The sequence below is a fragment of the Vulpes lagopus genome, chromosome 19, assembly GCF_018345385.1.
Source record: "Vulpes lagopus strain Blue_001 chromosome 19, ASM1834538v1, whole genome shotgun sequence".
Lineage (NCBI taxonomy): Eukaryota > Metazoa > Chordata > Mammalia > Carnivora > Canidae > Vulpes > Vulpes lagopus.
In genome coordinates, this window is record NC_054842.1 from 39,366,982 (window position 1) to 39,378,030 (window position 11,049).

General features: G+C 34.5%; 1 protein-coding gene across 4 annotated transcripts in view; it reads left to right on the forward strand.

Annotated features, from left to right (window-relative positions):
• Positions 1 to 10,403, forward strand: part of LOC121478726 (U2 snRNP associated SURP domain containing) — a 49,920-nt gene extending 39,517 nt beyond the window's left edge. For all 4 annotated transcript variants that reach the window (XM_041733952.1, XM_041733953.1, XM_041733954.1 and 1 more), the window contains 5 exons: positions 1,904 to 2,063; positions 4,811 to 4,921; positions 7,211 to 7,329; positions 8,565 to 8,741; positions 9,853 to 10,403. In XM_041733952.1, the coding sequence (XP_041589886.1) occupies positions 1,904 to 2,063; positions 4,811 to 4,921; positions 7,211 to 7,329; positions 8,565 to 8,741; positions 9,853 to 9,991 (706 nt within the window). In that variant the 3' untranslated portion in view covers positions 9,992 to 10,403. The remainder of the gene's footprint in view (positions 1 to 1,903; positions 2,064 to 4,810; positions 4,922 to 7,210; positions 7,330 to 8,564; positions 8,742 to 9,852) is intronic.
• Positions 10,404 to 11,049: the final 646 nt, after the last annotated feature.

Genomic DNA, 11,049 nt, shown 5'->3' on the forward strand with positions numbered 1-11,049 from the left:
AAAATTTTTGAAAAATTGTAAATAACAAGCTGGAATTGGTTAATTCATTTCCATTGCATAGATACAATTTAATTAATTATGTTTTATCCTTTTTGAGTGACTCTCTCCAGAATAATCCTCCAGCAAACCTCTGTATTTATACATACACATGCATATAGTTTAACCATTTAAAAGCGTCTGAAACACTTGTTAAAAATTTATGCACCATAAAAGACAATTGTGATTAAAAAAATTAACTAAAAACTGCATTTAGGAAGTTTCTGATAAATTAGAAGTGTTATAAAATATTTACTTCTAAAAAGAATATAGTTTTTAAAAGTGATTTGCTTTTACTATTTTCTTCTTTAAGCATTGTAGTAGGTTGTACCTTTATGTGGCACTAATGATTTGTGGGGCTCTGAGAGTATAAAGTTTGTAAAGCATTTTAGAAATGTTCTGGAAAGCATTTTAGAAAATGTTACCTTTGGGTAAGAAATTACAAAGCTAGTAGCATAGTCTTCTCTTAGTACCATGTTTCTGATTCTGAATTGCCAACACTTTTTATCTGCCTTGCTTAAAATTTTCTCATCAGTGTGTGAGTTCTTTTATCAGTCTCTCAAATAATTAATATTTTGGAAAGAATTTCTTTATAATTACTTTTACATTATTATGAATAATTTTAAATATGTACTGAAAGGATTCCTACTTTGGCAGAATGTGTTTAGTACCCAAATACCAACAAATAAGGTTCATATATTAAAGGGAAAATGGCATGTTTTCTAGGCTGTGCCAGTAATGTTAATGTCACAATATTATTTGTAAAAGGAATTTTGTTTGCATATACATGAATATTCTGAGTTTATGTGTGAATGACTTGTTTTGCACAGATTTGACATATGTACACACCAAAGCCCTGTACCAGAGCATACAACTTTTTTTTTTTTAAAGATTTTATTTATTTATTCATGAGAGATTGAGAGAGAGAGAGAGAGAGAAAGAGAGGCAGAGACACAGGCAGAGGGAGAAGCAGGCTCCATGCAGGGAGCCCGACGTGGGACTCAATCCTGGGACTCCAGGATCACGCCCTGGGCTGAAGGCAGGCACTAAACCGTTGAGCCACCCAGGGATCCCACAACTTTTTTTTTTTTGTTTTTTTTTTTTGAGTGTCTTCATTTATGTTTCAGGAACATTTTTTCAGTCCTAGTCTAGCAATGAAGACCACCAACTTTGCACACAGTTGCTTGCCCATTTCTACTATATAGCTTCTGGAGGGATAGCAGATTTTTTCTTCTTTGTATCCTTACTCATGGTAATCGCTTAGTTTTTCATTTTCTTCTTATCTGATGTCCAACCAGTACAATTTTCAGAATCAACTCTGTTATGAGTACTAATGTATGATAATATTTAAAATTTGTACATTGCTTTATTCCTGGGGTTATGTGCTAATTAGATAAGGTCTTTACATGCTACCTTGTTTCATAGTTAACTGTATGACCCAAACTCATGTATTTTCTAGTGTGTGGCTCTGCTGAAGAAAGAGTAATAAATATGTTTGGCTTTTTTAATGATAAACTTCCTGAAATTGAACTGGAAAAGTTCAATTGTCTAATATTCGTTTCACTTAACCCTGTAAGGAAAGTTTGTTGCTGAATGAAAGGCACACAGATAACATCAACATACACAGAATTCTTTTAAGTGATTATGTTGAAGTTCAGACTTTTTAGTGGAAGAAACATAAGAGTTTTACAAAAATTGCTTGTTATTTGGTAAAATATTTTATAGAAATGTTTTAATGATGAATTGGACTCATCTGTTTTGTTAATATTATTTATGGTCTAAGGCAGTAAAATATAAAAAAGCCAGACTGTAAAATGTAGCATTCTATTCTGCCTTGACATACGATATATTCTGCTTATTTCCAAAGTCAAGAAGAAGAAAGTGAAGATGAAGAAGATACTCAAAGTTCCAAATCAGAAGAACATCATTTGTACTCTAACCCAATCAAAGAAGAAATGACTGAGTCCAAGTTTTCTAAGTACTCTGAAATGAGCGAGGAAAAACGAGCTAAACTTCGTGAAATTGAGGTTAGTATTGTAGTGAAGTTGAAACTATACTTCACTGGTCTTCTGTCACTTTTCCACTGACCTAAGTTCCCCTCTTGGCATCATTCCTTTGCATGCTGTGTTCTCTCTGCCTAGAAATCTTTATACCAGCTGACTTCTAATAGGCATCCCTTCTCTCCTGCTATCCTTCTTTTACACTTCTGCATTTGCTTATCTCTTTTTACTTTCTCTTGTGATTTTACATGTATTGTGGCTTGTGTTTTATTTCTCTGTTCTTAGCTTGCTTGTTTAATGTCTTCTTCCCTAGTAGGCTGTGATTTACAGGAGGAAAGGGCCATGTTTGTTGTCTGTTCATCATCATTAATACAGTATCTGGCACATAGGAGATCCTCTGAAGATACTAATTCTTCTAACGAATAGATTACATTTGGCATTATGAAGTCCCATTACATTTGAGTGTACATAGTATGTAACAAGGAAAAGTAAGATATTTTCTGGCACATTCAAGTTATGTGTACATTTTATGACAGTGGGTCCATTTTAAGTGCCTGCATCCTTTTGTGATGGGGAGAGTGAGCATTAAGTGGGACTTAACAGTAAGAAGGGGAAAAACTTATGGGAATGAGTCCAAACTATCTCAAGCAGATTTTTCCCTCCCTCAATCCCCTCTTCTTTTTCAGTGCCTTTTTTTTATTACCAAAAATAGACATATCAGGAAAGGCTGTTGTAATGGGAACCTTCCTCATTCCTTGCCCCAAGGAGAAACATTCCTGATAAATGTTGGTATAGCTAGCAGTCAGCCAGTCTCAAAAGTGTATATGAGAGTGTATTTTAGGTCTTTATCTGTTAATTTAATTAACAGTATTTTGCATGCCTACTATGTGTCAGGATTCTTCCTCTTACTACTTTATAATATCTACCATAGTAGTTACCATTTTTCCAGTTCTCTAATCACTGTTGGGCTGTTACAGGTTTTTGCCCAACTCTTTCTTGGATATCACCAAGCCAGAATGTTAACAGGGAAAGTATTTTTTTTCTTTTAAGATTTTATTTATTCATGAGAGACATGGAGAGAGAGAGAGAGGAGAGAGAGAGAGAGGCAGAGACATAGGCAGAGGGAGAAGCAGGCTTCCTTCAGGGAGCCCAATGCGGGACTCAATCCCAGGACCCCCGGGATCACACCCTGAGCCAAAGGCAGATGCTCAACTGCTGAGCCACCCAGGCGTTTCTAAAAATATTTTCTTGATAATGAAGTTACCCCTTTTAAATGCCAAAACAGACTGTTGGATAGTTTTTAAATGTTATGTTTCCTTATTGGCTTAGCGAGAAGAAAACCACATAATTTGGCTTTTTGGTAACTTGGATGGTTTTTGTGAACATTATTATTTCCACACTGTATCTATATATGTGAGAGAGAGAGAGAGAGAGATACGCATCTACATACACACATTTCCATACTTCCTGTGCTCCTTAATAATCTGGCCTCTCCATTGTTACTCAGTGCTTGTTTCTCCTGTTCTTTTAGTGCCTACCTCTCACAACTTACTACCCTTTTGAGATTTAGATGGTGAACCAAATCCCTAATTTTCAAACCTAGGTCTTGGTTTCATTTTGAAAAAAAAAATTTTTTTTTAAGATTTTGTGTATTTTTTTTGAAAGAGAATGAGCAGGGAGAGCAGCAGAGAGAGAGGGTAAAGCAGGCTCCCAGCTGAGCAGGGATATGCAGGGCTCGATCCTAGGGTCCTGGGATCATGACCTGAGCTTAGGTAGACGCTTAACCAGCTGAGCTACCCAGGCACCCCTTGGCTTCATTTTAGAGTTACCTAATTCTTCTCCATTGTTTACTCTGAGATTTAATTGTGTGGAATAAAGATTCACTACTGGTGGCAAATTTGAACTAGAACTCAGGGCTCATGTGATTCATTCCTGTGCTCTTTCTGCCCCTATATTTGATCCAGGATCCATGTGCTCTCCACCTCCACCTCCAGCATCCTCTAAGTTCTTGTTCTTCGTCCTTCTATGTCCTTCCTTAGTTCAATAAGGAATATATATATGTGTGTGTGTGTGTGTGTGTGTGTGTATATACATATATATATAAAGTCATTGTTACAATGTTTGTTGTCATATTACTGTATATTATTACAGCATATTATATACTGTAGTTTTTCTTTTGAAAGCTCTTTTATAAATATATTGTAATAAAGATGTCTATAGTTGAACATTGATTGCCCTGTATTATAAACAGTGAAACCTTTAAACTCTGCAGCTCTGTATTTGGTCCTACGTGAACTGTAAAGAATGCTGCTTTTAAAAAAAATATTTATCTTCTTGTGTTCTGCCTGCTGTCCTGTTTTGTTGGAGGTGTGCTTGCATTTAGCAGCCTTGCCTTTCACATTTGGGGAGCCATATAGCAAATTCATTATCATTGTGTTGAGATAATAAGTAGGTTCTTAAGGGCATGAGCTACAGTTCGTGGGTTTTTGAGTCATCTCATGTGACTGTGCAGATAGCATGTAGGCCCATGTCTGATCACTTGGATTCTGCATAGTTGGGCTCATCTAGCAAGTGGCCCTCCCATGAGGGAGCTTTATGTTGACTGAGTCCTAATCAGTTACTGCTTTGCTGTGTTTATAATTTTCTTTTTTAAAACACTTATTTCAAAGAAAAAAAAATTTTTTTTTTGAAAAAAATTTTTTTAAAGGACCAAAGCACTGCTTGAAAAGCTACAGTGATGAAAATATTTATTTTTAAAATGTCTTATTTCACAGCTTAAAGTTATGAAGTTTCAGGATGAATTGGAATCTGGAAAAAGACCCAAAAAACCAGGCCAGAGCTTTCAGGAGCAAGTAGAACACTACAGAGATAAACTTCTTCAACGAGTAAGGAATAATAATGCATTTTCCAAAGATATTTGTTTGACTACCTACAATATTGGTATATTGGTATACTTAAGGAAAAGTATATCTCATTACATCCTTTGATGTGTAAAATGCTGAATACTGGTAGACAATTAGGAACATTTGAAATTTGATATTTTACTATTATTCCAACTTGGAAAAGGGTCTTAGAGCAACAGCACGCAGTTTTATTCTGGATATACTACCTGAGGACTAGAAAATCTGCTAAAAGCATGCTTTCAGAATTAAAAGGCCTGATATGAAGCATCAGCATTTGTTGTGATGGTAAAACACCAGCAGCCTTCAGAAGTGGCACAAAGACAAAGATGGAGTTAATTTAGGAAGCTCTATTAGGACTCCTTTTCCATTGTTTCTGAAGAAGGACACCAAGTGGTAGAAATACCTCATCAGTGAATTTTAAGCCTCGTATTCTTTATGCATAAAAAACATGTAGCGATATACAGAGAATTTTAAAACAAGGAAGCCCACATATTAATTGTTGAAAGAATCCAGGAATTTCATTGTGACTGCTCTTAATTTTTATCTGTATCTTGACTGTCATTACAAAGAAAACTACATAGAGAAAAAGAGAACAACAAGCTAGAACAGAACTTAGAATCACTAAAGCTATTAACAGCGAACTGGTGATGGGAGCAGTATGGTAAAAGACCTTTAGCGCAGCACAGCGCCATTCCTGGTGCAGCCCTTTGTTGTGTACTCCTAGACAAGGCACTGAGCCTGTATTTCACTGTGAAACTAAGTTGATAGTCTCAATTTTGCAGGAGTGTGAGATAATAGCTACTATTACTCTTTTATTGGATTAAATTGTTTAAAATATTTCACATATTTTAATTAGTTTAATTCCTATAAATTTATTAAACAGGAAAATATATCCAGATCACTAGAGGAAGACAGTGTCCTCTATATTACTCTTTAATTCTGTACTCTGTGTTTTATTTCACAAAAAGAAAATGAGATTTTTTAAAAGATCTGTACTCCATGAGTCCCTTTGGAATTGGTGGCAGGTATTTGATCTGCATGGAAGACTACACCTTGAGATACTTACTGATCCTGATGGTGGTAATGCATGTATTATCATTTTAATCTCTTTGCATTCCACAATTGTAACTGGAGAGGAGGATGTGTTTCTTGAAGGTATATACCAGAGGTCAGCAGACTCATCACCACACAGGCCATCACCTCATTTTAAATGAGCTTAGTGGAACACAGCCATGCCCCTTCACTTATGTATTATCGATAGTGGCTTTTGGCCTATTGTGACAGGTGAATCTTGGAACAGACTGAATGTGGTCCACAGAGCAGAAAATATTTACTGTATAGTTCTTAACAAAAAATATTTGCAGTTTCTGGGATAGGCTTTTTATCCGCTACCAGATAGCTTTCTTGATGCATACAAATCTTAGAGAAATTAAATTCCTGTTAATGAAGAACTAAGTTGGCTTTGTGAGTTCATTTGCTGTAGCTACTCCCTTAATTATATTATTAACAAATAATTTCAAGTGAGGAGTGGCAGTTGTAGCAGTGGGAGTAGGCAGGTAGGTCATCTTTCTGGTTTATATAATTGTATAATCATGTGGTCAGTACTTTTATAAATTAGGATTTAAAATTTCCAATAAAAATGGTAGTTGTTACTAATAAGATCTTCTCATGGATGATTAATGTGACTATTTTTCCTATTCAGTCTATTGCTTTGGAGAGAACTCTCTTTTGATTAAATCAGCGTGCTATAGAATCGCTCCTTACTGACTGTTCTATTGTAGTCTAAGATAGAAAGGCCAATGTATTGTTGGCTTTTTCGTTTTTTCTTTTGTTATTTTAGTGGAAGGACAGAGTTAGTAATTAAGAGCCCTGGCCCTACAGCTTGGACTCAAATCCTGACTACACCGTCCAGTGTGACTATGAACATGGTACTTAATCTTCCTGAGTCTCATTTTTCATCTCTTGAATGAGGATAATAGTAATATTTCTAAAGATGTTTTGAAGTATTACATGAAATGGTATATAGAAAATTGTTTAGTAATTATTTGGTCTATGATAGGGATTCAACAACTGTTTAGCTGCTGTCACTGGTATTATCACTCAGTATAAGTAGAAGAAATAACTAGTTTTCCTGGAAGAGTAGGTATTTTTAAAACAATGTTATTATACCTTTAGTAGTGATTTAAAAAGTAGTTAAAATACTATTGCATAAATGAGATTAGCCCAGATTGGTATTTTTTTAATGACTAATTATTCTTCTTTAAAAAACAGGAGAAAGAGAAAGAATTAGAAAGAGAACGAGAAAGGGATAAAAAGGATAAAGAAAAATTGGAATCTCGATCTAAAGACAAGAAAGAAAAAGATGAATGTACTCCAACAAGGAAAGAAAGGTATACATTTCTCATTTAATACTTACACTGCTTTCAAGTTTTGGAATGATGTTTAATTTTGCAATCTTTTCATCCCTGATGCCAACAAACTGGAAAAGTATTTTTTTTTTTTTTGGAAAAGTATTTTTTCATGATAAACATGTTTGGCTCCTGCTTGTAAGAGGCGGAATTAACTGAGAAATGGGACAGTTAGTTGGCACTTTGTTAATTGGGACATCATCCCATTACATGGTTCGTATGGTACCTTAGCCTTAGTTAAGTGCAAGAATTCAGTTACCATATTAGATATCAAACCTTAGGTTTAAATAACTAAACAGGCTTGCTACATCCTCCTTGTTGCTCCAGTATAAGCTTTTCTTCTGTGCTGAGGCTGCTGCCTTTGTAACCTTGAGTCTCCCAATCCTGTCTAAAAGCAGTTTGTGTACATAAGCCATAGGGACTCGCTCCTCACTTTAAGTCTTCATTCTAATCAAAATCGTTTCTCTTTTAGTTTTTATTTTCACATTTCCTAAATATCTCATTTAATAGAATTGCTTTAGTTAACTGAGATTTTCCTAATAACCAAGTGAATGCAAATAAATAAATTCTGGCTTAGTTACTCTACAGGTAATTACAAATAACATAGGTATACTAATTGGTTAAATGCTAAAGTTACCACTTGTTTGTTTTTTATATTTATTATTTTGTTGTACTGTGAGATTTATAGAAAAGTTGCAAGGATAGTATAAATCCCAGATATCCTTCACCCACATTCTTCAAATGTTGAAATATTTCTACTTCTGCTTAATTTTACCCCCTTCTTTTTCCCTCCTCCCAACCATTTAAGAGTAACTTGCCAAATGATGCGCTGTTTTCTTATATAACCACAATAAAAGTTACAGATTGGAGGGTTAACCTTAAGAAAACACTGTTATCTAACCAGAGACCTTAATGAAATTTTATCCATTGTCCCAATCTTATAGCTAAAGAATATCCAATTAGTTGAATCCAGTTTTTGTTTTGGTCAACCTATCTTTAAGACTTTTTTGTTCTTTATAAAGGGCTTTGAATGTTGTTGTATATAACATTAACAAGGCTAATGAATGTTGTTGGATATAACATTAATAACATTAACAAGGTTAGTGAAAATAAAGTTAGTGTAAACTGATAGGAATTAATAGCTAATTTAGTAAAAGGAAAATGAATACCTGATCCTTTGCTCACTTATGGAATATTTTGGGGGCTTTGTTCCATAGGAAGAGGCGACACAGCACATCCCCTAGCCCATCTCGCAGTAGCAGTGGTAGACGAGTGAAATCCCCTTCACCCAAATCGGAGCGATCAGAGCGTTCAGAAAGATCTCATAAAGAGAGCTCACGGTCCAGGTCATCTCACAAAGATTCTCCTAGAGATGTTAGCAAAAAGGCCAAAAGGTAAATGCAAGTTATTTTTTTGTAATATTTCAAATGCCGGTTTCCTTGTCATTCTACCAGTTTTTGAAAATAATTTGGCTGGCAGCCATTTTTTAAGGGCTTTAGAAAACCAGAGAAGTATACTTTCATTTTAGATTATTCCTTCCCACCTCCCTACCCTAGTCTTCTCATGACTAAAGCACAAGAAGGCTTCCAACAAGTAAAGACCAGCCAAGAATTTTAAACATTATATCCAGTGTTTTATGTGGACTAGATATAGCTGCTTTTACTTTTCATTCTGTTCTTCAGTTTCTATAGAATATTCTTTGATTTTTGTCAAGGCTGAGAGAAAGATAACATTACTCTCTTCCTCCTGCCCCTGCATCTTATTAGCAGGTTCTTGGGTAGAGACTTGTGGAAATAAATAACATTCTTCAGTGGGTAATTTAGTGTTATATACTTTTTTCCTTATAGTTCCAGAAAAATGGTTAAGAAATGTTTTATTCATTTGGTGTTATATAGTGGAATTTTCCTGAGAACTAAAACTGCTTTGTATCCTAAAAATTTATTTTTGTGAGCATTTCTAATAAAATTTTTATAAAATAAATTTTTCCTTTTCTTATGGCACTTGTTTTGGTAATGTTCATGAGCTGTACTTACAGAATTATGGTATCTTAAATGATTGCCTTGAATGATATGCAATAGTCGGTATTTTTTCCTTCAAGATAGGCTGCAATGCTGCTGTGTTTTAAAAATGTTGTGAATGATCTTAGATGCCATTTTGAACTTTATCTTGTAGATTTAGAGGTTCAGACTTTGGGGCATATTGGTAACCTGCGGAGCTTATTAAAAATGCAAATGCCAAGTCCTTACCTCTTGGGATTTTGATTAAATAGAGCAGTGGTAGGTCTCAGGAATCTGTCTTTTTAAGCAAGCACACTAATAATCATTGATGCAGTGCACAGGTGGTACAAAATTGTGTGTGTGTAAAGTAGGCAAAGTATAAATTCAGAAAGTTTACAACCTTTTTTATTTCTGACTTTCATTGCTCTCTCTTAAAGATCATTTTAGATAATTAAAGGATAGTCCATTTTGATTATATGACTTTGATAAATTGATTTTGTTTCCTCAGATCACCATCTGGCTCGAGGACACCTAAAAGGTCTAGGCGATCACGGTCTAGATCCCCTAAAAAGTCAGGGAAGAAATCCAGATCCCAGTCCCGATCTCCACACAGGTCTCATAAAAAGTCAAAGAAAAACAAACACTGACATAAATTTTTAAGATGCTGTCAGTTATTGGAAATGCAGTTTTGTTTTGTGCCTGAATGGTCTGTTTTTTTTTTTTTTTTAAAAAAAAACAACAAAAAATCAAATGAAAGAGCATTCCTGGATTTTTTGTTTATTTGTTTGTGAATGCATGTGTAAACTCATGAGTAACTGCATCTGTAGACCTGTCATTGTTTTATATTGTATAAATTACTTTCGTTGTGGCTGTTTCTCAAGATGAAATTTTTATTGTGCTAATGAATTTCATCAGAAATGTGTATAATGGATCTGCTGGCAGTAGTAGTATTTTGTTTTAGGATGTTGTGACTTAGCAAAAATAATACAGATGTCTTCCCCCCTTTTGTAGCTTTGACAATTTGAATTAGATTTCAAATAAAATCTGAACAGAAAACTATAATGTTGTTTTTTTGCCCTATTGGTGACATCAAGTCCCTTAAAGTCCTACTAAGTGAGTTTAGCACTTCTGTTGTGTTTCTTATACTTAATGCACTTTATAAGCTCCATTGTTCAAGTAGCTAAAGTTTTATATTTACCAAGATGACTATCAAAATTAAGGGACCTGAGACTCCTATTAGGTAGGGTTGCCAACCAACTTTTTCAATGAGGTTATCTTGGGTAATAGTAGTACCCAGAGATCAAAAGACTAGGGAAAGGTGTCATGGTCTTTTTTGTTAATGGAATGCCTGGCTAAAATATTTTTTCTTTCATCAAAGAAGCAATATGATTTCAGTATACTCAGCCTATGTCCTGAGCAACTACTTATTTTTAGGGAAAAATTTAATCTCCATCTTTTGATTTCATCTTGTATCATGAAAGAAGTTTATTTATAAAATAAATTTTCTAACAAGAGTTGGCCATAGAAATTTTTTATATGATAATTGCCCTTTTATAGCTCTTGGTAGGTTATCTTTCAAACACTGGTATCAGTATATTTCTACAAAGTTCTGTTTAAAGCACCTTAGTTTTTTGTTTTTTCAAGAATTGAGTTTTAGGTTTAGTTTAAGTAAAGCTTAAAAGTAAAAATAGCTTTCAGGAAACTT